This window comes from Uranotaenia lowii, chromosome 2, assembly GCF_029784155.1.
Source record: "Uranotaenia lowii strain MFRU-FL chromosome 2, ASM2978415v1, whole genome shotgun sequence".
NCBI lineage: Eukaryota > Metazoa > Arthropoda > Insecta > Diptera > Culicidae > Uranotaenia > Uranotaenia lowii.
In genome coordinates, this window is record NC_073692.1 from 368,511,699 (window position 1) to 368,538,812 (window position 27,114).

General features: G+C 36.8%; 6 protein-coding genes and 1 long non-coding RNA gene across 9 annotated transcripts; 4 read left to right on the top strand and 3 right to left on the bottom strand.

Annotated features, from left to right (window-relative positions):
• The first annotated feature begins 8,809 nt into the window (after window positions 1-8,809).
• LOC129747034 (uncharacterized) lies at window positions 8,810-9,809 on the top strand. Of its 2 annotated transcripts, XM_055741048.1 has the most exons (3): window positions 8,810-9,123; window positions 9,236-9,542; window positions 9,627-9,809. In XM_055741048.1, exons 1-2 carry the CDS (start codon window positions 8,975-8,977, stop codon window positions 9,537-9,539), a joined length of 453 nt encoding a protein of 150 aa, XP_055597023.1. In that variant the 5' UTR covers window positions 8,810-8,974; the 3' UTR covers window positions 9,540-9,542; window positions 9,627-9,809. The 2 variants fall into 2 exon arrangements, with proteins under 2 accessions (XP_055597023.1, XP_055597022.1); XM_055741047.1 differs by having other exon boundaries at window positions 9,236-9,809.
• Window positions 9,810-11,158: 1,349 nt separating this feature from the next.
• Window positions 11,159-11,717, top strand: LOC129744923 (MIEF1 upstream open reading frame protein). The gene is made up of 2 exons (XM_055737681.1): window positions 11,159-11,515; window positions 11,580-11,717. The coding sequence occupies exons 1-2, from the start codon at window positions 11,336-11,338 to the stop codon at window positions 11,616-11,618; spliced, it is 219 nt and encodes a 72-aa protein (XP_055593656.1). The 5' UTR covers window positions 11,159-11,335; the 3' UTR covers window positions 11,619-11,717.
• On the top strand, window positions 11,646-12,133 carry LOC129744922 (mitochondrial translation release factor in rescue). Its single transcript, XM_055737680.1, has one exon. The coding sequence runs from the start codon at window positions 11,646-11,648 to the stop codon at window positions 12,072-12,074; it is 429 nt and encodes a 142-aa protein (XP_055593655.1). The 3' UTR covers window positions 12,075-12,133.
• On the bottom strand, window positions 12,104-14,021 carry LOC129744921 (RING-type E3 ubiquitin-protein ligase PPIL2). The gene is made up of 4 exons (XM_055737679.1): window positions 13,879-14,021; window positions 13,595-13,793; window positions 12,633-13,534; window positions 12,104-12,566 (listed from the first exon to the last, which is right to left on the bottom strand). Exons 1-4 carry the CDS (start codon window positions 13,908-13,910, stop codon window positions 12,125-12,127), a joined length of 1,575 nt encoding a protein of 524 aa, XP_055593654.1. The 5' UTR covers window positions 13,911-14,021; the 3' UTR covers window positions 12,104-12,124.
• Window positions 14,022-14,865: 844 nt separating this feature from the next.
• On the top strand, window positions 14,866-15,420 carry LOC129743139 (histone H1A, sperm-like). Its single transcript, XM_055735107.1, has one exon. The coding sequence runs from the start codon at window positions 14,866-14,868 to the stop codon at window positions 15,418-15,420; it is 555 nt and encodes a 184-aa protein (XP_055591082.1).
• A 1,779-nt stretch (window positions 15,421-17,199) lies between these two features.
• On the bottom strand, window positions 17,200-17,910 carry LOC129746022 (histone H3.3A-like). The gene has a single exon (XM_055739439.1). The coding sequence runs from the start codon at window positions 17,780-17,782 to the stop codon at window positions 17,372-17,374; it is 411 nt and encodes a 136-aa protein (XP_055595414.1). The 5' UTR covers window positions 17,783-17,910; the 3' UTR covers window positions 17,200-17,371.
• Window positions 17,911-19,842: 1,932 nt separating this feature from the next.
• LOC129749682 (uncharacterized) lies at window positions 19,843-20,710 on the bottom strand. Of its 2 annotated transcripts, XR_008738132.1 has the most exons (4): window positions 20,342-20,710; window positions 20,139-20,287; window positions 20,001-20,063; window positions 19,843-19,934 (listed from the first exon to the last, which is right to left on the bottom strand). It is a non-coding gene; the product is annotated as an uncharacterized LOC129749682 (long non-coding RNA). The 2 variants fall into 2 exon arrangements; XR_008738131.1 differs by having other exon boundaries at window positions 20,139-20,710.
• Window positions 20,711-27,114: the final 6,404 nt, after the last annotated feature.

Here is a 27,114-nt window from a genome sequence, read left to right on the forward strand (position 1 = left end):
GTATGTATTTTAAATACACTCATTTATTGTTTTTTTTTTAATTATTCCAAACAGATACAAAAAATTAACACGTTTTTGTCACCACTACAATGGCTCCGCCGTATAAGGAGTCGTTATTTACCTTCAATACTACAATCTAATCAAGTATCAAAGGGTAATAATTATTATGACAAGTTCATTATACGAAAAATCTATAGATTTTTTATATATCATTATTTACTAAGGACAAAAATTATAGTTGATGGCGGTGCAGTGTAAGTTTTAAAATGTAATTTCAAGTTTTTTGAATATACCAACAAAATCTTTTGATATTTTATACTTAATGTTACTTATGCTGTTGAGACTTGAGGTGAGTTTAACATGTCGCATCCATTAAAAATACTTTTTTTGTTACTCATTTATTATGCTACATTTACAAATATAGTAAATATTTTCAACCCCCCTATGAGACGATAAAAGATAGAATAAAAATTAATCTTCAATGACCTCTTTTTATTTTCACAATTTTATTCGATATGGGTACAATTTTGAAAAACAGTCTAGTTGACATCACTGCCGACAACACAAAGAAGTTTTCGTTTTTCGCGTTTCAAAGTCCCGTTCCAGCCCGTACCGATAAATTCCAGCACCAAAGATCTCTCCGATTGTGGTTTGCTGGACGGCAATCGGCAGCCGCAAATCGAATTTTAAGGACATACAGGAACTTTATACAGCGAAGGCCGCAACAGGTAAATTTAATTATACGCATTTACAATAACAAACATGAAAAGGGTATTATTTTTTTCAGCAGCATTTTCGCTGGAGGAGCAATGCGGCACGCAGAAAGAGATGAGGATTCAGGATTAAGCAGCTGCAGCTACATGCGCATGCTCCTACGTTCCGCCCGTGTGTCGGAGATGGGACCTGGTGGAGGAGCTGATGAAAAAAATACAATCCTTCAGTCGGGAGGGTATGGAGTGGTCCTAAACTAGAACTCGCCGTTTCAGGAGGAACCCTTTTCCATTGGACCACAGTTTTAACTCGCAAATCTGGGGCTGGTTGCAAGACAGTTGTGGTAATAGTGTTTATTATAAGTGTGTTATGAATAAGATGTATAATAAATATAAATTGTACAAAATCTGAAAATAGTTTTTATTTTTTTCACGAATAAGAAAATTTTCTTTTGTGTGTGTGCGGGCCCTATTCCCGTACGATTCAGAATACGACGTTGGAAGAACGTCATATTGGATCGTTATACAACTTTTACTGTAATTGTTCATTTACAAGAGAACTTTAAGAATAACTGTAACTAAAACAGTTTGATGTACGGAATACGTTTTCTATAAGCGGTTTTCGTACGTTATCTCAACTATTTGCAGAACAATTCTTCCATATAAGTGTTTTAACAGTTTTAAACAGTAACATAACTTAACGCCATATTCAACAGACCGTCGTTTTGGAATTCAAGATAAGTGCAATGTTTTTTATGGTTTCAGATATCATTCTTTAAACGTTTTTTTACTCTGTTTCTTATCGTTTTATAACTATTACAGGAACTGTTAAGTTACAATATTTTCGTATTCGGGAAGCGTGTCTTTAGCATCATCGATCTTTCCGATGCATACCTGCAAGTGGAAGTGGACGACGAATCGAAAAAGCTGCTAACAATCAACACCCATCGTGGCTTGTTTCGATTTAATCGTTTGGCACCTGGGGTGAAATCCGCTCCCGGGGCGTTCCAGCAGCTGATGGCGAAAATGATAGCAGGCCTGAAGGGAGTTGATGCATTTCTTGACGACATTATCATCCACAGCGAAGACGACGAGAAACATTATGCATCACTAACAGCTCTTTTCAAACGACTCCGAGACTATGGTTTCCACCTGCGCTTGGAAAAGTGCCGTTTCAACCAGAAGGAAATTAAATACCTCGGACACATAGTCGATCCAAATGGAATCCGGCCCGATCCAGCGAAAATCCAAGCTATTTCCCAGATGCCAGCTCCAACTGACGTTACCACTCTGCGGTCATTCCTGGGCGCAGTTAATTTCTACGGGAAATTTGTCCGAGAGATGCACCAATTACGCCATCCTTTAGATAAGCTTCTGAAGAAGGATGCGAAATTCATTTGGAACCAGGAATGTCAACTTGCCTTTTCAAACATCAAGCGGATTCTGCAATCAAATCTGCTCCTCACCCATTATAATCCGGAACACGATATCATCGTGGCTGGTGACGCATCAAAGACCGGCATCGGAGCCGTCATCATGCATCGTTTTTCCAACGGATCCGTGAAGGCAATTGCTCATGCTTCCAAGTCGCTCAATCAAGCTGAGCAAAACTACAGCCAAATCGAAAAGGAAGCACTTGCGTTGGTTTTCGCCTGTACCAAATTCCATCGCATGCTTTGGGGCCGTCGATTCACGTTGCAGACAGACCATCAACCGTTGCTAAAAGTTTTCGGATGCAAGAAGGGAATACCGGTGCATACTGCCAACCGACTCCAGCGTTGGGCACTCACTCTCCTGGGCTACGATTTTGCGATCGAGTTCGTGTCAACACAAAATTTTGGATACGCTGATGTACTTTCACGACTCATCAACAAGCACGAGAAGCCAGAGGAGGAAGCAGTCATTGCAATCGTTCATGCCGAAACTGACATCAGTTCCAGTTTACAAGACACCCTACAACACCTTCCGATCACATTCGAAATGGTTTTAAAAGCTACCGCTAAGGATCCAGTTCTTCAAAAAGTAAAGCTCTACATCAACAACGGCTGGCCGACGCGTAGCGAAGCAATTCCCGACACTGAGGTAAGACCATTTTATGGCCGTCGAGAATCTTACTCATTAGTTGGCGATTGCGTGATGATGATGGACCGAGTCGTTATTCCGAAGAGTCTCCAGAAACGGATCCTGAAACAAATTCATCAGGGTCATCCCGGAATCGAGCGATCAAAAGCCATTGCTCGAGGCATCGTTTTCTGGCCCCAAATCGACAACGACATCGAAGACAACGTGCGAAGGTGCTCAAGCTGTGTCAGTGCTGCGAAATCTCCACCTCAAGCAACCCCACAGCCGTGGCCGTCCGCCGATGGTCCGTGGCAACGTCTTCACATAGATTTTGCCGGTCCTGTGGAAGGATTCTACTATCTGGTCGTCGTGGATTCCCTCACAAAATGGCCGGAAATTCTTCAGACGAGATCTCCAACAAGCTCTACTACAATCGCCTTTCTCCGAGAATGTTTTGCCCGCTTCGGAATACCAACGCTTATCGTGACTGACAACGGTAGCCAATTCGTTAGCGCTATGTTTCGGAAGTTTTGCGAGGAGTTAGGAGTCGTTCACCTACGTACAGCACCGTATCATCCGCAATCCAATGGCCAAGCGGAACGGTTTGTGGACACTCTGAAACGATCTTTGAAGAAAATCATCGGGGGAGGAGAGACATCAACTGCAACAGCACTTCAAACGTTCCTGCACATCTATCGTTCTACACCGTCCGCAGTGCTAGGTGGGAAATCTCCCGACAATATGATGCTAGGACGTTCCATGCGCACAACTTTGGATCTTCTGCGCCCAACGAGTTCACCTGTCAGACAGCAACTCAAGAGCAACCGAAGGTTCGAAGTTGGGTCTCCTGTTTACGCCAAGGTGTATTCAACAAACGATGAATGGAAGTGGATGCCAGGTGTGGTCCTCGAAAGAATCGGCAACGTCAACTATAACGTTCTCCTGGATCATCAAGTTGGCCGACGAAAGGTTCTTCGATCCCATCTAGACCAGATGAAGATTCGCTCCAGCAATGAACCTTCAGCAGCAGAGGCTCCAATTCCATTGAACATCTTGATGGAAGAGTTTAATCTTCAGCAACCAACGATTCCTGTACCGTTCGATGGCAGAAATGGATCTGCCACAGTCGTTCAACAACCAACCGAGACCGTACCAGAAGATGAACAACTGTTCATTCCTGACGATCTTCCTGAACACGATGAGGTCCCGCAAATAGACGACAGTTATCCTGATCTTGAAGGAACACTTCGGCCCGACTTCCAGGAACCTGGTCCATCTTCGTGTTCAACTCCATTACAACAACGTCCCCGGCGATCTGTGCGTCTTCCAAGGAAGCTAGATGACTACATCTGCTATTAGCTAAAAGGGGAGATGCTACCGAGGCAGCGAATAAAATCTAGTCAGCCTTGACTTGTGAGTTGCTATGGGAAACAAATGAAAACTGACTTGTTAGTTGGCCCTCACTTAGAATAAACGTTTTTTCTAATTTGTCCAACACGTGGTTTTACTTTTACTAACCGAAGTCGAACATAACAGATATCAACAAAAGGCGCATATCTACTAACGGCGTGTTCGTAAATTGATTTTTTCTATCGAAGTGATTTTTTCTATCGATGCTGGCGTTCGTCAATAAAACAAACTGTATGAAAACGCATTGGATTAGGTGATTTGACATCTACCAAAAAAATCAATGCATCACCCAGAAAATCAATTTATGAACACGCCGTAAAACGTATCTCAAATAGATGCTTTTTTTGTTACATTTTCATCAAACGTTCGCTCTACCTGCATGCAAATAAGTTGAAATCAAAAACCAAACTTTAAAGGCGCATTAATAATTTCTAAAGTAGGTACGTTTCAGCTACATTTTAGTTATTATCGATATATTTATGAATAATTTAAAAACAAATCTAGAGTTTGTTTTGATTAGGTCGTATGAGCCACTCAACGAGTTTCGAGAAAATCCATGTACAAGTTTCGAAACACCTTTTTAATTCTAGTTTTGAAACTATCGATTAGAAGTGTGTAAAAATTTGGCGGCCAATCTAAAAATAGATGAAGAATAAGTCTGTGTATTTTATATGGGCATTAGTTTTGTTATTATTAGTCAATATGTACTTACAACCTTCTGCATTGATTGATTGGCGCCAACGTCCTTTTGCAAATTGATGAATGCAATCATGCAACACGACTGCATTGCTTGCTTATGCTTATGCTTATGCTTATGATACGTACACTGCAAAAAAACTACACTTTAAGATTATGTTCCTTTCACACATAACCTCATGAACCTCTGCTACTATATGATTCAAATAAAATTTATGTTTGAGTTTTAGTTTATATTGGATTGGAATATGGTGTTCATTTCCTTACACATAACTTATATGAATGTGATAATTGAAATATTTCACCCTTTCAAAATGGCTACAATTGGAAAAAAACACGATGTATGTACCAGTGAAAGAAATTTTAATGCGAAAAACAAAGGCACTTAAGGTTAGTAAATTTATTTTCAACTTCTAAAAGATTATTTTTCTTACGATTATCACAAAGCGTTTGTTGTTTTGTTCTATTTTTTCCCCACAGCAAGTTATCTTGTGGATTCCAGATAGTCCTTTAACAATAGTGGAACGCTGGATTCTTAAAAGTAGCCTCAGATATTCTGGGCGATAAGCTACTGAAAAAAGACAGCAGTTGAGCGTCGATGATTTACATTAAATATTTTACTAGAAAATTATACCATTGCAAAAAAAATACAACTGTCTCTCTTATTTTAAAACGCCTGAAGCTAGATTTCAAATAACATAATTTGAATACCAAATTAAAGCCTATTTGTAGGCGGTTTCATTTCACACATAACATCAATTTGTGGAAATTTATAAGTTTCATGTGTCGCCTACAGCTTTGAAATATTTCCGGAATATATGTGTGACACATAATTTGTAAATGGCAGACAAATTGCAAAGATCTATATAGGCCGACACATACCCCTAATATGTGGATTTTTTGCAGTGTACACAGCCAGATCTTGTCAGCATCCCGGTGAGTAGTAAAAGTACATTTACTACTCATCTTTTCTAGGCCGGGCCCACTGTGCAGTATTGGACGCAGAGACAACTGGTACACAGGGAGGAAGAAACGTGGACAACAGTACCATACGTTTCTGTGATTATTTAATATTTTATCGTTGGGAGCACAAATGCTAAATTTGTGTGCTCCTTGATGATGGGCTTCTTGAAGTCGTCCTTCTGTGGATGGAAATGAGGTTTTTATGCACAGAAATTCAAAACTTTGTGAAAACAAGTGCACAAGTTTAGGTTAGTTCAAGAAATTTTGTCGAAAAATTTATATGCAAAATTTCCGCATTATATTTGCAGTCAACGGCTAAACAAAAAGTTAAGAATTTCGGTGCACCATCATCTCTGGTCTTTGACCTTGGTTATAGCGCCTTTACTCGCTCTTGAAAAGAAACGTTATAGGAACAGAAAAAAATAATTAATACAGCCACGAAATCTTTTGAAAACTACCCTTTCAAAAGATTTCATGGTACAAGAAACAAGTTTCTTTTCCAAAATACAAACAACAGACTGTAATTAAACCCAGTAGCCCAAAATTGGCACGTGTCGTCATAGTAACGGACTTATAAACAATTGAATATGAAACCCAAAATAAAATCAACAAAACTCAAAGAGAATGCCTTTCTTACTTTGCCTTGAACAAAACATACACAAAACGCATGTTTTCACCTTTAGAACAATGAGAAGAAGAAGATAGACAATTAAAAGCTAAAGATTGGAAGTTCCTCACCAGTTCCTGTTCTGCTACATCTGCAACGATCCGGGAAGCCACGTTTATGCATATCATCATAAAAACTGCATGGATCCATGATTTTTCAAACGAAAAAAATAAATGTTCCCCATTTTTTCAAAACCCTTCAAATGAATTATTTCTCATTCAAAATATTAAACTATTTCTTCTAACAACGCACATCAAATAGCTGCATGCCAAAAACTGTTTGACGAACAATGTTCCGGAATATTTTTACGATTCTTCCCAAATTTCCAACAACGTTTTCGATTAATTCTCTTCCACAGAATATTATTTAGCGTGCATTTCTAGAACGTCTTATTTCTTCTCTACTCGGCAATTAACTTCACGATGACTGCATGCTCTTGCCCATTTGAAAACTGGGTTTATAAACCAATTCACACATGATTTGATAGAACTTGTATTATTTGGATATTCTTCTCTTATCACCTTACCCAACAGCACTTTGGGAGCAAAACGGTTAGGGACCGGTTCGGAAGGCGAAGTACCAGCCCCTTCGATAAGCTCACCCCCAACAACTTCACACGCGGTTACGACTTGCTTTTATTGCACTCCACTTAAAGAATCGACTGATATAAAAGAATGTACCGCACTGTCAAAATTATTGAAACTTGAGCATTATTAATGAAGGAAAAGTAAATTTGTAAAGCACGAAGCAAAACACGACCGCGAAAAAATATGCGACCGCACTCGAGCAAGGCCTACTTCTTATCAATCATGCAACACGACTGCATTGGTCCAAAACTATTCTGTTCCTTTTGAAGTTGTTTTAAAACCATCGCAAGCACACATATTACTTGGAATTGTCCGCTTGAAGGTTCCTTGAACCGGTGTAGTGGGGGACTGTCCATCCCAGCTATGTTTCTATTGGATTCTACACTGTTTGGTATCACCTGTGAATCCCGTTTTTTCGTTGTACGATCGAGAACACCGTAAACCTCTCCAACGCTAACAAAGACTTGAGGTGCATCTGTTGGTATAGAAAAAGAAGCTTATTGTCTCAGTTAGCTAAAAGTAATACTTGTTTTACTTACCCAACAACTACTTTGAGACGCTCGGGAAACTAAGATAGCTTTAGTCACTCTTATTTAAACGAATTTCGTTCGAGTTGTAAGCAGTTTTCACAAAATTCCAATTACTTCTACGCATTTTCTGCGAAGATGCAAAAGGACCGATCAACCAACTCGCCAAACTTTTTTTAGCGACCTTTTGCATGCACGGCAAATCAGTGCAACGCAAAAGGTCGTTAAAACCAATTGCACTCGAAATTAAGAAAATCATTATACGTCTTAAATTCAAATCATAATGTAAAAGTTATTCATTGCCTAAATGAAACCAAGTTTTTATCTTACATAGAATACATGTTTATCAATCATCTGCAGTCAATAACTCAATTTTGTTTATAATGGTTCTTACGACCTAATCAAAACAAACTCTAGAAATTTCTTTCCAAACAGAAAGAGTCGGTCTAACTTAATTGAGTGTCTTGCTGCGTTTCAAACAATACAAATGTCCGCAAATGAGAACCCTATAAACTCTACACAAAGAGTGGCCTCAAGAAATCTCTCCCATTGATGCGAGTGCTTTGTTGACAAAACAAACTTCTTTTTCCTTCCGATTTTCGATGATTCTGACAGATTCCGTCAGCTGAGATCCGTACAGAGGTGCCAGGTTTCCTGATTAATCTGGATTTTTCCTGATTTTCGAGAGACGGTTCTTATTGCTCAAAAACTCGGATTGTGCTGATTTTTGAGAATTTGTCTTTAAAATGAATTGTACTGATTCTCAACAAAAAAAAACATCTCAAGTATAATCGAATTTGTAATTTAAGTATGAGAACTTCGGAAAAATCTGTTAAGTAAATAGTTGAACTCGTGTTACCGATGGTAATTGTCGATTCATATGTAATTTAAATGGTGTTTTTCGACATAAACTGCAGGCCAACCAAGAGATGCTCACGTATGTTGCATAAATTAAGGCGTTTACATCACCTGTATTTTGCTTCGCCTTTGTTTATGCAATCCAAACAGAGTTGCCTATTTTTTATCTGGGATTTTAAACTTGTTTGCTTATTCATTCCGTAAATTTAATCTTTTCACGTTATGTTTTATAATCAGATTTTTATTTTTCGATACGAGGTGGAAAAACTCCTGATTTTTTCTTCGCGGTGTTCTGACTTTTGACAAAATCATCTGGCATCCCTGGTTCCGTATTCTCTCGCAGAATATTACACAATCACTCGCATTTGGAAGCAAAAGGGAACCGCAATATTAGCAGTAATTTTTTCGGTGGTGATCCGTGGACCGTGATCTACTCTGGTGGTATAAAAATTTTAAAAGTTTTCTACGCCAAACCGTTAAAAGTTGGAAACCAAAATGACCGACGTCAGCAAATCGTCTGTCAAGCTCTCGGGTCTCAAGCCCCTCAACAAGGAAAACATCCTGTACTACTATATCCCGCTGCAGAGTATGGTTAGCTATGCGGCCCTCTCGGTCAACGTCATGAACCCATCGATCGCCATCAGGTAGGACGGGAGAACTTTTTTATATTTTGTTCTTTAATGGTGCTACTAATTTATTTTAGTTTTGGCTAAAAGTAGGTTTACTATAACTAATGAAAATAAACCATTCACACAGATTATTGCCGAAGCGGGACGTCACCAACTTCCTGCTGATTCACACGGTCTTCGGCACCACACTGTACTTCTACAGCCGGCCACATTTGGCCGCCATCCCGAGCAATCGCCGGGCAGCGTACAGCATTTGCGGATCGGTCCTGTTCAGCTTCGGGTCGGTGCTGGTTTGGGCCGTGCTCCGGAACGCCATCCCTCGGAACCAGGGCCTGGCAACGGCACTTGGCCTTTCATCGGGGCTGGTGATGGCCAAGTTGACCTACGATTATCTGGAGAGCAACGACGAACAGTTGACCAAAAAGAACTAAGAGGTGCTTTTCCATGTTTGAGTGTTGTATTTAAAAGTACATACCCGGAGCTCCGGTACGATCCAGTGTCATTTTCTATTTTTCTAGGATCAGCTTCTAAACGCTAGAGCAGTTCTGTGTCGTATTCCAAGCGAACCATCATCTCGAGGTGATCAAAATTAGATGTGACCTTTCGGTTAATTTCCTTATACACGCATTCGTTATTGCTTTATTCGAGAAAATTTTTTAAGTCCACTTTAGAATTCAATAAATTATGTTAATCCCAGTGAAGGAGTTTTTTTTCTTCTATTTAGGACGATACGAGAACATCGTGATTTCAGCAAGGATTTGATTCGATTCTCAGCTCGACCATAACATGCTTCTGGGTTTGGTTTTTCTTCGATGTCCATATGGATTCCAATCGAAGGCCTTTCGGTAGATCTCGTTCACATCTCTTGGCAGAGAACGCCCAATCGTATGGCGTTGGACACACGCATTTCAATGCTGCGGACATCTAGAAGGCTCCACTCCATTTTCGGCTGATGCCAATTTGATTTTCTGTCCGGCCATTCAGGGGTTGAGTGCTGATCGATGGAAAAAACATATTACCAATCATTAAAATTTAATGTTTAGTTTAATGTTTGTAGAACTATGAACTTCTATAAGTATCGAAGACAATCTTTACGGTGAAGACGTTGAAATGAATGTCACCCTTTGTAATTTTCTAAACCAGGCTGTTTAGTTTACTGTAGAACTTTATTCTGCTTATCGACATCATTTTGGTGCATAATATCAGACCAAGCTTCTAACCCGTGTTCCGAATCTGTCTATGATTATTTTTCCGGATAGGCCATCAGGTTTACCGGAAAAACATATGTGTTTTCAAGAGAAAATATCAGTAACTCTGTGAGTTTAAAATTTCTTAAAAATTACGTTAATATTCCCATTTTTACTGAACGGGGAGAGTTAAACGAAACGAGAACTTATATAACTTTTACAGAAGTCAACCTTACTAGTATAGGGAATAGGGAAGAATGGCCCTGGCAGTTAAACTCCCTTGAAAAAAAACAACGTTACTAACGATCTTCGAAAAAGTTGATCATTAAGTTATTAATATGTTTTTTCAAAATTTTTATTATATTCCACAGTTTTGCCAAAAAGTGCACACATTTTTCAAACATATTTTTATAACCTTTTTTCCAAAGTCATCCCGAAATCAAGAGCTGAAAGAATAAAACTAATCGTAAATTTGAATTTAAGTGAAATTCTGTGCATCTCGGAAAAAAGATAATTTTGTTCCCTTGTTTTTTTAATGAGTTTCTGATCATGAGTATTTTTGTCTGCCTTGAAAATTCGAAAATATCACTCAAAATGAAACGTTGATAGTTAAACTCTATGCTCCAGCATTTCCGAGATGAGTGTAAGCTACAAAAATATGTTGCAGGTCTTTTGTTGCATTTAAAAATGTATCAACGTCTTGATACATCTCAAAGCGATGCTCAATGTTTTGATTCAAACGAGTATCATTTTCCAAAATGTCCAAAACATAAAAAGCAATATTTTTTCCGATATTTAATGTTAAAAATTTAATTTTGAAGAAAAATATAAAAATTTCATCTAAAGCTGAAATCAAAATAATTTCAGTCCAAATTAAAAAAAAAAAAATGTAAAAATTGTTCATTTAGAAAAAGTAAGCTCGATTCTCAAGTCCATCGCATTTGCCCATGTAGTGATGTAAGTTCTTGTGCTTTGGATTCAACATCCTTATTGAAACAATCCGCCGGATAGATATCTTATAGAATTTTTAGGCATAAGACATGAACGTGACCACATCCCTCACCACAAAGCGGCTTGTTTTACGTCTTTACCGGGACCTTCGACGATACGGAAGCCAGCTACAGTTTACCGATCGGGATTATTTCCTGCGCCGCATTCGGCAGGAGTTCGATCAGAGTCGTTCGCTGACTGATCCCAAAGACATAGAATTTTGTTATAAGGTACGCAGAGTAACTTCAATTTTTTTGATTTTATAGTTTAATTAAATGATGTTCCACATTTCAGCGTGGCCGCGAATTGTTGGACAAAGCACGTGTGATTTAGTCAGCCCCCAAAATCTGATCAGTTAGAATGTTACTATCGCGAAGCGTCTTTTTCAACAGTCGATCAATCAACAACTTTTTAATCCGCTTCAAAACTACACTCGATTCGTCAAAGGTTCCGGTGCTAGTAGAAACCGATTTGGAGGAAACGTTCGTCCGTGGGAGTGGTCCCGGTGGTCAATCTGTGGCCAAAACCAGTAACAAAGTTGTGCTGACACATCGACCCACCGGAATCGTTGTTCAGTGCCATAGCTCAAGGTCGTTGTTCAAAAATCGAGAGGAAGCCCGGAGGCTGTTGGTGGCAAAATTGGACGAATTGTACAACGGTGACCAATCGATGGAAGCTCAGAAACAAAGGATCGAATTGAAAAAGCACTCGGAATCAACACGAAGGAAGCACAAGCTACAGGAAATGAAGAAGGCTTGGAAGGAAAGGGAATTCGGAGACGAAAAATAGAAATCTTTGAAAGTAGTTTTAAATTCGTTTTAGAGTAATAAAGCTTATAATTACCACGATTTGAAGTTCCCAAATTTGCTGATCAATTCCTCTTTTTTCTGCTTTTTTACCTGACCGGAAGTACTGGAGAGTCCACTACCGGAGGCTTCTGCGTCTGGTAATCGCTTGGTGATTTCCTTGTCCAGATATTTCCCAACGCCGGACCGAAACACTTTAAGGGGCTGAGCTTTTACCGATTTCTTCTGTTTCTCTTCGGCCTCACGCTGAACACGTTCCAGTTCTTCGGCTCGTTGCTGTGCTAGCTGTTCGTCTGCTTCCTGGAAAGGGTCCACGAAAACTTGGGCTCGTTGGATGAAAATAGGTTCAATTGGTCGATCCCGATTGTCCACTTCAACCCGTTCCATTTCGGTAAGAACTTCCAGACCGCCGACCAGCTTGCCAAAAATAGTGTGCTTTCCGTCCAGATGCCTACAGGATCTGTACGTTATAAAGCTGAAGGGGAGAGAAGATTCATTGTTCATTTTATCGAAATTGATAACCGACGAAAAAAATACTTACAACTGCGAACCATTGGTATTTGGTCCGGAGTTTGCCATTGCCAACATACCCCTTCCCGAGTGTGTCAAATTGGGTTTGATCTCGTCGGCAAACTTTTTGCCCCAGATAGATGTTCCTCCATTGCCAACCCCAGTCGGATCACCTCCTTGAATCATGAAATTCCTAATCGACCGATGGAATATGCACCCATTGTAATAACCGGTCGAACAATGTTTCAGGAAGTTTTCGCATGCTTTTGGCACCTGATCGCAGTACAACTCGAAGTTAAGTGCTCCAAAGTTTGTGAGCATGCGTACATAGCCCTTCTTTTTGACCCGCTCATATCGAATAACATCCTCCTCAATAATCGCTGCTTCATGATTCAATACCGGCATCATTGCCGTCGATGTAAAGGCTGCAGCCACTGCCCCCGTCGAGTAGTGCGCTGCATTGAATTTGTCGGCCACCTTATGATCCTCGGATTTCTCCTCAGGAGCTTTGTAGTCCTTTTCCAGCTGATCAAGAATTTCCCTCGTCTCCATCGAAATAGTTTTCAACCGAGCCTGCGGATCTTTCTTCTCGGCCAGTTCCTCTTCAGTTTGCACCCGCAGCTTTTTCTGGATGTGATGGAATGTGGTAATATTAAACTTCTCCAAACTAGCCGGATCCTGTATGGTAATCAGATCCTTTCGAGTGAACGGGGTATCATCCAGCAGATCTTTCCAGTTCTTGGCTTTCACGTTCAGCTGCTCGATGGCTTCGTGAGAAAATACAATTCCAGTCTTGCCGTTGGCCACGATATGAGAATTCTTGGTGAAAGGCTTAAACAGAGCTGGACAGTGATATTGCCCTTCGTGATTCTTGCTGAAGTTGAGCTTGATAAGCGATTTGCCATCCTGTGGCTTACCACTGACGGGATTCACCTGCAAATAGTTTCAAACTAAGTACAACAAAATTTGTTCCAAAAATTCAATCCCTTATACCTTAAACTGCTTCAGGAAGCTGACAATCGCGGCCAGCTCGAAGATGTTTCCATCCGTGTCCGCATAAGGATGCTCGAAAGGAACCATCGTCAGGCAGCAGTGGTCAAACGGGAGCCGCTTGAACTTGATCTGTTCGTTTTCGACCGAGCCCGGTTTGTGGCCGCCGTAGAACTCGGACCACTCCGTGTACGTAAGGTACCTATAAGGGAACAACAATTTACAGATTAGTATAACGCTCTAATGCATGAATCTTATTTTAAAATGCTTTTCAGAAGGGTACTTACATTTTGTCCTTCTGGTGCTGTTTCTTACCCATTTTGTCTGCTTATTGAACTATCTAGCACTGAAGATAATCAACAATTTCCAAATAAATTTAAGGAATAACTTTTAGCCTTTTGTCGATAAAAACTTTGTTTTTATTTTTGATGATACATGCAACTTCGTGGCGCAACATTGCAATGTTGCAGACACGCTACATACAATTTCCCACTTAGCTTGGTTATGTCACACCCAGTTTTATTTTCTTTACACTCAGGAAAAACAAAAGGTTCAGATGTGAAAAAATTAACTGATTCTGATTCAAAAATTGTGTTTGTTAAAACGAGCTTCTGTTTAAATTTGGACCAACGTATTATAATTTTGGATCAAAATAAAAATTTAAAAAGAAAAGATTTATTTTGAATAAATACTTTTGAAAATTTATAAACACCAAAGATTTGAGCAGAAAAATCTTTAAAGTGAAAAAAACTGGACTAGTTACAAAGAAATTTGCATTTGTCCCAAAATTAATGGAATTAATCTTTGTTTTGTAGTTTTTTCTTTTTTTTCCATTGCATGCAGCTATGAAAAAAATATTAATTATCATTGTTTTCTATGAAAATGCTCAAATTCCACTCACTAATCCTTGTTAATATTTCAATGTTATGACACGAATGCCACGAAGATGGTAAAGTTTCACTAATAAAACCTAATAATGATAAAATTTCAAGTAATTTGAGGTAGCTTTGTCGTTCAAAAAATTTAGGCGATCGAAAGAATTTCAATCTCTGAAACTCAATCAGAAATAATGGTTATATTTGAAGCATTTTTGCATTTTCAGCCTCAAGCTAGTTTTTGAGTTTTGAAACTTTTCTTGCAATTTGATTTCAAAATACCGTTGAGTGATGCAAATGTGATAAGTGTGCACCCATAAGATTTCGTGCTGATTTCGTGCAGTTTCCACAGCGCCGCGAGAGTCGATCGGAAGTGTTTACTAAACAAAGTGTAGCAAAATGTCCAAAACGGAAGAAGATACCATAGATTCCGGTGCTTCTGCCGGTTCCGAAGCCGAGGAAGTGCCTACCGAAACCAAGAAGAAAGCCAAACAATTCCGCAAGAAGCTAACCAGCTTGGACAAGATGCAAATTCACGACCAAATCATCGAAGCACTGGAGACGCTAAAGGAACGCAAGGGAGCGTCGCTGATCGCAATTAAACGGTACCTGGAGGATAATTACAAAACCGATACGCAGCGGCAGAGTGCCCACATCCGGAAGATAATCATCGATGGGGTTGAAAGTGGCGATATCATTCGAACGAGAGGAGTTGGTGCTTTCGGTCGGTTTAAGATTGCACCTACCACTAAGAAAATTACAATAAAAAAGCGCAAAGCTCCCGAAGACTATCAGGAGATTCCGGCTGTAAAGCACCGACCGAAGACCGGCGGAAGGACAAAACCGGGTCCAGCTTCCGTGGCTGCTAAGCAAAAACCAACTAAGCCCACAGGAAAAGCAGAGGAAGCTAGCCCGGTCGCTCCCAAAAAACGGGGCCGTCCAGCGAAGAAGTAAACGGCTTTCCCGCCAAATCTACTATTTACTAAACAAAAAATAGTAGCTACTCGACGGAAATATTCTCAAGTAAATCCGTTTGATGGAAAGCTCCTAAAAACCAAACAGAAGAAGCATTTAAAGAAGAAAACCACATACAAAAACCAGTTTTGTATGGGGTCGAAGTTAAAAATCAATAAAAGGGAAAACATTTTCTGAACGTAGAGCTTTTCTGTGGAGCATAAAAACAAACATGCGTGCTTCTAAGGAAACTGGCGTGGTAGAGTTGGCAATCGAAAGGTCGAATGTAAGAATTTAAAAAATCTGAAGAAAAATTATTTCATTAAAATGTAATATTTCATGGACTAAGAATTAAAAATATACTTACCTATATCAATACATTTTTATAAATATTTATTTCCGAAGTAGCCCTTTAGAATTTTTGGGATGGATTTGGAGCTTTACGGGGGAGCAACTCCCCATTTGAGTTTCTAAAGCTTTCACGAGGGATTATTCATAACAAAAGCCACAATTTTCTGCCTCAACTTTATTAAATAAGATTTCAATTTGGAATAAAAACTCTGTTTAAGAAATCTGACTGAAGAGTCAGAAAAAAATAATTTGAGATTCATTATTGAGATATCAACTTACTCCAAAAATCAGATGACAGATTTACATTCGAAATTATGATATCAGATTAAAAATTCATATTTCATTTTAGTAATCTGCATTCAGATTCAGATTTTAGATTCAGCTTTCAGATTCACATTTGGAAAGAAAAAAATACTACTAAAATTATTCAGGGATTAGTTTAATTGAAAGATATTCGATTTCCGTTACTTGCCGATTCGGAAGTTAAAATGTTTTTAAATGCTGTGCAAAATAAAGCGCCTTTAACTATACTTTGAAAAAGTCGTTTCGGCGTTCCGTTAAGAACAGGTAAAATTAAACGCCTTTGCTTAGGCAACATAACTTTTTGAACCAGAAATTCTAAACGAAAATCACTCTTCGTCAGATTCAGACTTTAAATTCGGATTATGATTTCAGAATTCAGGTATCGATTTCATATAAAGGTTTCAGATTTTAGATTCAGATTTCAGATTTCAGATTCAAATTTCAGATTTAGATTTCAGATTCAGATTTCAGATTCAGAATTCAGATTCAGATTTCAGATTCAGGTTTCCAATTTCAGATTTCAGATTCAGATTTCAGATTCAGATTTCAGATTCAGATTTCAGATTCAGATTTCAGATTTCAGATTCAGATTTCAGATTAAGATTTCAGATTCAGATTTCAGATTCAGATTTCAGATTCAGATTTCAGATTCAGATTTCAGATTCAGATTTCAGATTCAGATTTCAGATTTCAGATTTCAGATTTCAGATTCAGATTTCAGATTCAGATTTCAGATTCAGATTCATATTTTTAGATTCAGATTCAGATTTCAGATTCAGAATAGAAAATTCAGATTCAGATTTCTGATTTTTCATAACTGAAACAAAATCGAGATTACAAATTTCTGATTCTGTTCGCAGTTTTGATAAAAAATGTATTTCTGTAGAGGACTCATTTCTCAAATCTGTTCTAAAAATGCGCCTTAATATTAATACCGGTTATATTAAACGCCTCTGGGTAGGCAATCAATCTTTTAGACCAGAAATTCAAATGAAAATCAAAGCACATTAGGCTTGAGATTCTCCTACGAATTGTTAAAAATGGACGCCACACGCGGAAATTCATGGTCAATTGAAGTGATGTGGATTTCACTAAAACGAAAAACTCATAACATCACAAAACAGCTTCATTTTGGTTTTGTATTTTAATCACAATCTTAAGCTAGTTTATACACTCTCGGGAAGTTTTCACAGTAAACTCTTTCAAACTTATTTGGCTGGTCCTGAAAAGGACCTTTTGTTTTGGGGGTTAAAAGGTCAAAAAGGAGCGTCTTTAGGTGGAAATCCTTCCGTCAGATTTAAGCACGTTCTCCACGGATACGACGAGCCAGCTGGATGTCCTTGGGCATAATGGTGACACGTTTGGCGTGGATGGCGCACAGATTGGTATCTTCGAACAGACCGACCAGATAGGCTTCGCTAGCTTCTTGGAGGGCAGCAACGGCAGCACTCTGGAAGCGCAGATCCGTCTTGAAATCTTGAGCGATTTCACGCACCAACCGCTGGAAGGGCAACTTGCGGATCAACAGCTCCGTCGACTTCTGGTAACGACGGATTTCTCGCAGGGCGACCGTTCCCGGCCGATAACGATGCGGCTTCTTAACGCCACCGGTCGAGGGAGCGCTCTTACGAGCGGCCTTGGTGGCCAACTGCTTCCGGGGTGCCTTTCCTCCGGTGGATTTACGAGCGGTCTGCTTGGTACGAGCCATGGCGTCTCTTGTTGTTGTTGGTTAATCCTTGATTCACACGAACGATATGTTGAACGAAAGAACGACGAATGATGCTGACCGATGAGGAGGGTCCGGGTTTTATAGGTCCCCTCGGAGTGGCGGGAAAATCTACCCTTCTGGCCTTATTTTTATTATCCTTACCCGACGTCCGTTGGTGACGCCGCACTAGCACACACACACACGCGCAAACCGGGGCGTCTTCAACGAGGATCCTTGCCTGCCATGTGATCCTCAACATATTACACCATTCGACATGTGATTTGGGTGGCCTGGGTAGGTAAAGAAAATTCGTCAAAATTTTCTTCCTTGGTCTATCTATGTGCCACAGGGTGGAAAAGTCATTAAAAATGAGATTGGTTAAACAATCAAAACTGTTCAATCAACTTTTAGGGGTAAACATTTGTTCAGCATTTCATATTTTCGACTGCAGTTAACCTTAAGCTCGCCAAAAACCACGCGTTGGCCAGTGTAAATTATGCTTGCTCTTTATTTTGGCGGTCACGACCATGCTCAATACGCATAAAGTCCTTCGGTCCGATACGCAACAGCATAAGGGAGCCAACATGCGGCTGGCGTTACAAATACTACCTCTGCCTTTGCGCCTTTTTTATGCTGTTGCTTTCCCACTTATTCGTTCATTCATTGTCGGGAAAACTATCCTTCGACTGATGCGTCGTAACTTTTCCTTCAAGGATCGGTCGGTCCCAACCAAGGAAAAAACGGACGGTGGTGAGAGGAGGGTTGTTGTTGATCTTCTTTCAACTGGCGCTCTGTGCCAAAAAGCCAGTTTGATTTCTACAAGAAAAGTAGGGGGAAGTTTCTCTCCCATCAGGAACATTATGGGAAAGAGCACCCTTTTGGTGTTGTTTCTTCCATGTTTAATTTGGTTCTTCTTTGATTTGCACGTATGGAAAAATGGGTTTGAAATGTGTTTGTGCAACTGTACTTTTCCTAGGATTTTGACGAATGACCTTGGGATTAGTAGCGTATCTTTTTTTGGCTGCATCTTGGTTGCAAAGTTTGCTAATCGATAACAGATAATTCGATTTGGTTCTATTCAAACAATGATTTTGGATTAATCCTCTTAGAATATTCTAAAGATTATGAAAATTTAAAAAAATCCTGTACAAATTTTAGTATGTGATGAATTGAAATTTTAAAAATTAAAAAAAAAAATTTATTAGATATTTATTTTTCCGGAAATTTAACACATTGTGGCATCCTTTGCAAAAAGTTATATTACTTATTCATAAATTCCTGAAGTAGGTACAGAGAATTTTTTAAATTTATCATAATTCTTGGGTAAGTATGAAGTTTAAATTTGTTAAAAAAAACACCTTCATCTTCTGAATTATTAAACCAAGTAGGCTCACAACACATATTAGACCTTCATCTCAATGAAAATCAAAAGTGATGTTCTAAAGGTAAAATATTGTCTTCAAAAATTTTCCTACCAGGTTTAATAACCAAATATCCCAAGTAACAATTAAAGTTTAATAGCAGGCTACTTGATAAAGTTTTCGTGTTGTAGGGGCTTGAGGAGTCTTATGAAACTACTGATGTTACTTGGGATATTTTGAGAATGTGTCAAATTCGTTCATTTTAATTTAAATTAATTTCAGTGATCAGATTCTATTCACTTATGTGCGTTAGAAAGAAAACAACAACCCCCTGGCAACTTGACGTTTCCCATACAAATCGCGTGTGCCAGTTTTTTCTGGTTCTCTGCACCGAAAATAATTTTCACTTAAAATGTAAGTGACCTCTGGAGTGAATTCGCGCCATTTGTGAATTCATGTGAATTTTAAGTGACCGTCAAGTGATATTCACTTAAGTGACTGGTCAAGTGAATTTCAAGTGAGTGACGAAGTGAATTCTAAGTGAGCCTGAAGTGAATATGAAATGTATGCTCAGGTCTATTAAATCTTTAAGTAATAGTGATTTTAAGATGAAATTTCGGAATATAAATTATCAATAAACTTCGTTTAATCAAAACAATTATTTATTTATTTGCGAATTCGATAAAATACATTGTTTTTTCACAAATTTATTGATGGGTTCAAATTAAAGTTTTGGCTTGAAATACTCATCTACTTTTTCGATTTTTTCCCAAAATTTAGGCTGATATTTTCTGAAAATAAAAAAAATAAATTAATAATGTTTCGAGGTTTAATTTTCATGATATGTACCTACTTACTTTTATTCGCACTGTTCTTGAAAATTTCAGAATAAAAATACCATCGGGAAGCATTTCCGAAATCTGTTTTGAAGGACAGAAAGAAAAATAAACATTAAATTGAAATATTTTGATTATTGAAAATTTATCACAACTTACATCCAACAAAGATTTCCCACCATGGCCAATTTATTCATAGTTGCTCTGTAGAAGTTACAACTTCTGCCGATTCATATTTTGGCCCCTCATTCGGATGAATAGTTGCACTACGACGTATTATCCGCCTCACAGGATATTTTTCTCGGGCTCTGGAAGTATATAATTGTTATGAAACTTATAAATGACTCTTTTTCTGCACCTACCAGCTCATACACAATTCTGTTATGTTTCCATAATAAAAACAATCTTTCACAACATGGCTGTCATTCGCTACCTGTACATTCATTTCAATTTTAAGTGACCGGTCAAGTGAATTTGACAATTAAGTGACGGGTCAAGTGAATTTTAAGTGAGAATGTAATGAAATTGGAGTGAGCGGCGAAGTAAGTGGATTTTCAGAGGAATTTTAAGTGACAGTCACTTAAAACTTATGTGATGAGTTAGTGAACATTGATTCGGTCACTTGAAACATAAGTGACGGGTAAGTGAAATCTACATGAGCCACTTGAAATGAAGAAATTCACTGAACTCCCACTTTTAAGTGAAACGTCAAGTGTATTTTAAGTGTGATTTTGGGTTCAGTGTGGTTCTGTCAAATTGAAAATCAAGCTACTTAACATGTCGGAAGGACGCATATTGAAATATGTTTTCTGTAAATGATCCAATATCTAAAAAAAGTTTTGAATTTGGAACTTTTAGCTATGTTTTATGTGCAGTGAATCTGTTTTCAAAAGTTTAGTCCAAGAAAACGAGTAGAGCATTAATTTGTGTATCCTACATAAGGTATAAAAGTTCTGGGCTGCTTTAAATAAATTACTGATATCCGGCAGTTTTTTGGGACAAGTTTACCTTCCACCGAAACTGTTGAAGAATTTCAAGCACAATAAATGCATCAGCATCAATCATTAAGTGATTGCCATAAGCTGCGATGCATATGAAAATTTTAAAATGACAAAACAATCAAATTATAGCAGAACTTTTGCCATTTTATTAAAATACTGTTCCTACACATTATATAAATCGGTAGAATATTGAATAAGATTAACAATTTCGGTAAAAACTTTTTTTTATTCATTCGAAAGTTATGAATTTGCCTGATTCGCACCACATTTAATAGTGCGCCCTTTCCATATGCATGACTCAAAAAGTATGTAAACAAGCGGCACACAAGTGACATCTGCGATTTTGAAGCAGACACACGAAACTCGACCGAACTGTCAAGTTGCCAGGGGGTTGGAAAACAATCAACACATTGAATTATCGTGCTGGTGCCTATTAAATGCTGTGTAACATTTTTTGCCGAGAACAGTAAAAAAGCCCCTTAAGTTATACTATCATGTGGTGCTGAAGTTTTTCATGAATAACAACGTTACCGTCAAGTTGACGGCGTAAACTGGGGCAACATGCAACACTTTTCAACTTCAATGGCTTCTAAAATATTAATGCCGATACATTAATACAGAAACAGATTATAACAGATAATCATTCCTCTTGTACATCAAAAATTTTAAGATTGATGGAACGCCAAATTGACGTAGTCAGAAAAAATATTGGTTTTACCAGTTATTTTTAAATTTTCAAAAACATGCGATTTTCAACCTACTAAGAAAAAGGGGTAAGTTGCAACAAACTCTGTTATCAAAGAAAAATCAAATGAAAACGTTTGAAAATTTATAGATTTTGACATATTCGTGATGTTATAACGCATAAAGCACCAATTGCAGTAATTTTTGGTTTTGTTAAATTGTTAAATTTTACATTTTTCTATCAAAAATGTTTATAAGGAAAAAGTGTAATTTTGCAGCATACATTTAGGGGTAAAAAAATACTACAAATATTCTATTAGCTCAAATCATGAAAATAAATCTTAGGGTGGATGAAATTGGAATGTTAACAAACGCATAATGCAAAACAATCATATCCCAGCAAATGGAAACGAGATTTATGAGGTTTAGTTCTGATTTTCATTTTGTTGCACTTTGCCCCATACAGGTAAGTGAAACATGAAAATATTGATTTAAAAAAAAATGCTGATTGTTCGAAAAATATTTTTAAACCAACATTGTTGGTATAGGATAATGAAAGCAATATAAAGTTTGTAGGTGATATCATTAAGCCAATCCGTCATACTGGATACAGTTTTTTTACGGCATCGAAAACTGCAAAATTTTGTACATCTATTGCGCGATTTTTTAAATTTTTTATGAAAATCAAAAACTTTGAAAAACTCTTTCACAATGTTTAAAACTATGTCATCATCAATTTGTTATCATTCAATGATAACTTTATTACAGTAAAAATTAAATGAGTGTTGTGGTATACAAATGTTGCATCTAACCCTGCTTTTGCATGATGCCCCGTTTGACGGTACCATTTAAATTTGTTCTTGTTGACAAAACCAGTTTTTCGGATGCGGAAAATAAACGAATATCTTCATCCGTTAAAATTAATCGTGCACCAGTATCATTCAATTGAAATGGATATCTTGACTTTGAAGTTGGCGAAAACATAAATATCTTCGCTATTTTCATTTTCAATATTCTTATGTATCTACATCATTCAAAAACGTATATTTAGGATCAGGCCGTTTAAAAAACACAGAGCTTAAAAGGAATCTGAATTCCAAAATATATGTCCAATCAGATAAAAAAAAAAACTAACCATGATCAGTTTTTAGGAAAATGATAATAATTGTTAATTTTTATTCATCTTAATTAAAATGTTTTCTTCATTTTCAACTGAAAAGTGATTTAAAAATTCCACTGTAGTATTTTGAATTTGAACAAAAAATATTTAATCGCGATTAAAAATGTGAATTTTCGATAACTGAAAAACCAATTTGAACTTTGAAGAATTTATTCAATGATTGATGATTTAATTTAATTTGATAAAACAAAATAGATATATTTATTATTGTTTGAAAAGTGCCAGAAAGAAATCAGAGAAAAAACCTATTTATAGAGAAATAAACGGTTTGAATTGTTCATTTTTGAAGATAAAAAAAACAACTTCATGTTCAATTAAACTTACAAGGAAATGTTGGGAAATGGGTAATTTCGTGAATGATCAATGAAAGAAAAGTGATAAAAATTGAAAGATAAGAGTTCCAAGTTACAACAAATATTGGAAGAACAATTAAGTTAGTTAACATTTCGCATTAAAATTAAGTTTAAGGTTGCTATCTACTTAAAATCATGTTTCAAACTTTAAAGATTAATTTAAAAATCATGATCTAAAAGACGATTTTATCTAAAGAAAATTAATGAAAAGTTTTTTAATTTTCAATCACATGTTTTAAAGTTTTGAATTACAAGCTCTAAGTATTTTGTCACTTTCGATTGAAATATTGGGTCCTGGAAAGAACAGAAGATTGAAACTTTGATGTTCTTATTAAAAATTAAGATTTCAGGGCTTATGTGCCAAGTACACAAAAATTCAGATTTGAAAAAAAACAAATTTATTAAAATTATTTCTAAAATTCAAATATTTCGACAAATAAATTCGGCAAGTTAATGAAAGAATTGGAAACAAAACTGTACTTTAAAACTCGGTAAATTCATTTGAAAATTTTAACAAAATATGAAAATGAAGTTTTTTAAAACATTTCAGGAGGTTTTTTTAATAAACATGATTCACCATAAGAATTTACATAATTTAATTGATGACTCAAGTCAGCAGTATTTTGGTGCTAATTTTTTAAATGATTGATTTGGTAGATTTAAGCGTTCTGAAATCTAATCTTTATCAAATTTGGTTGAACACTGAGTTTTGGTGATAAGGTGTTTCAAAATGTATCAGTTTTAAGTAAAATCAAATATTAATAACTACCAAACCTACATATATGAAAAAATCTGATTCTGATTTTGTTTATCCATCCATCTTCATCCAATCAAGGGATATTATTATGATGAAAATGATGCACAATCTAAAAACTGTAAAATTCAACAAATAAAAAAATGGAAAAATATCATGACAAGTACTTTTGACATAACAGTATGAAAAGTGTAAAAAAAACTTGATTCATTTAACACATTTGTTGAAACCTGCAAAAATATTACATGTTTGCTTACAAATATCTAAAATTCAGTTTAGTTTAAAACATCTTAAAATTTGATAAATGAAAAAAAGTAAAAAAAAAACATAAAACTTCTCTAACTTTTTTCGCGGAACTCGAATTTACTTGAATTCTTGAGGAAAGTTGATAATTTATTTAAAACTTTTATTTTTGAATGATATATTTTTGATTTGAGTTTTTGTATGCAGAAATTTCTCAAATCCTTTTGACTAAAAAAAAAGTCATTTTAATAACAAAAGCTGATAGAAATATTGCATATTAAATTCATTGCACCTCAGAAAAATGTAAAGTTAGTGGCCTTGTGTAAATTATGTATTGTGTTGAGCATTCAGTAAAACGAAAAACACGTAATAAAATGTAGTCGAAATTGATTTCTTGAACAATACTTCATATCAGCTTAACATTTATAATGAAATAAACAATTTTTTCAAATAAAAGAAAATGGTTCGTTTCAAACTCTGTGCCTATTTAGTTACACTTCTTAATAAAAACCAATTCTGAAGACGAGGTAGGGTTTTTGTTTGTCAAGTTTAGAGTTCCTATACAAAAGATCAATTGAATTGCAATTTTGAACCAAAGTATTGTACATCGAAATGTCTCAAGCCAAGGGTGATTGAAGACTAAATTCTGCCGGAGGCGAGAAAGAATTCTGACTTGCTTGTTAACACTTATTTTCAAATACATTTTAAAATTAATTAATGTACCAAATATTCGGTTTTCTAACGGTTATTTCACGGATATTCAATACACATTTTAAGGAATCTATCTCAGAATCATTAAACAGGAAAGGTTACAATCCAGTTTCAATCATTCTGCCAAAATTGCATGACATCAAAATTGCTGCAATGAAACTGAAATTTTTAAGGAAAAAATCGTTACGTAACGATGAACATACCTCCCCCCTCCCCTTTGTCACAATTCGTAACGATCGACCTTACTCCCTCCCCCCCCCCCCCCTAGGAGCGTTACGTAATTTATGGATGCCCCCTAAGAGGAAGAATATTTGAAAAAAAAATAAACAAGAACAAAAAACAATAGTCGATAAGTAAAAAGATAGAGGTGAGAAGAAATGTAAAGATGAGATGAAGGACATGCAGAAAATTATTCAAATTTCATAAAATTTAAAAAAGAATAAAATCGCGTATAGCAGTGCACTCGCCTTCAACTTTGACCAGCTGCCATTTTTGTCTGAGTTCATATTTTTTCATGAAATTTTCACAAAACCATAGCACATAATTCAACCACAGACTAATACAGACATGACACACAGGCAATGTCGGCACCAGAGGCGCATCGATCGCACGAAAGATATCTAAGCTAGCGATGTAATTTTGCTCAAATTTAAAATTTAAAATTCGAGTTGCTATGGGTCGTTTGTGTTTGTTTGTTTGATAGAGATAAAGTGAAAAGTAACAAATTTAATACCAGAGTTAACATAGCACAATAAACAGGACACATCTGTTTAGGAGCGGTAGCAGTCCTATGGCCGAGGCCAAACAACGCAGCAAGTTCGGAGTATGTAGTGTTATTCGACTTCGTCTCTGTTTAGAATTTGGTGCTCTGGGGTAACATTGGTCAGTCTCTATTTTGACGGTTTTAACGAGATTTATTGATCATACAAAATAACTTTTGAATTTCTGTGTTTCTTGGTTTAGATTCCTTCTTGGTCCGAAAAAGATAAGATTCTTAATGTGTTAAAGCCGACCAACAACTTGAATCAAAAGTTGGACCATGATGCTGCATAAATTAAGGGGTTAATTTTTTTAATATTACCAAAAAAATTTTATCTACAAAAACCAAACAAAAATTAGCCTTCATTCAATTCCCTAGGCCCTCGCACTATTCTTCATATATTTTTCTCTTCAAACTTTACCATTTGGAAGGGTTTCTATCCTTTTGTCCTAGACAGACTGTATTACTTTAGTTATTGATGATTATTTGAAAAAAAATCCTGTTGATCAAAATTACCCCGGTGATCAATGTTACCCCGTTTTACGGTAGGTCTTTATCCCCCTTTGTAATTGTATCGAATTTTTATAAGATGCTACATGAACACTGCGTCTAAGAAAATTGGAACCATTTTTTGATGAAACGACTGTTACGCTTTTTTCGCATTCTATTTCGTTATTGAAATTCAAAAGAATCGATCGGAAGAACTTCAGGGAAGACACTCAATAAGGAAGTCAAAAAAGGAAGATTATCCTTCTCTCAGAGGGTTTTCTACCTGAAATTTAAAGAGCCAAATTGGTGTTCCTTCTGCCTACCTGAAATTTAAAGGGCCTTAGGCTGGGTAGAGTTTTCTTTTCTCAAGCCTTAGAAAAGGTACTTCGGAATTCCCAGAAATTAGTTGCACAGACCGTCTCACTATTTCACTTGATGGCCGTAGGATAAGACTTGTTGTTATTCCTCCTGTCATTCCATGCTCTCTCATTCGGCCATGGTAATCTATCACATCGATGTAGTGGAGCCCGGTATCACATCCCCTCTTTTATACAAGATATAAATCCTACCCACAGCAGCAAATTTCCGTTTGCCAAAACCCACCTTTTGAAGAATCTTAAACCCAATTTTAAAAGTTAGTACTGTATATAATGTCCTTTCCTTTTTTTCCTAGACCTGACAACAAATACATTTTAAACAATATGCATTTTGTGATTCTTTTGACCTACTCCTAACAACTTAACTAAATGAGTAAGATATACTGTGGCTTTAAATTTCACTTGACTCAGAACCATTAATTGTTCCGTTCACCCTCGTTTATTTATCGTACCTCCACCTTCATCACATCTTTTTTTTTTTAACTCTGTAGAGCGTATCAAGGCTATTCAAGCATCACTCCTGGGAATAAACTATAATGATTTTTAAAATTTCATTTACGTTAAGAAGTCGGCAATTTCTATA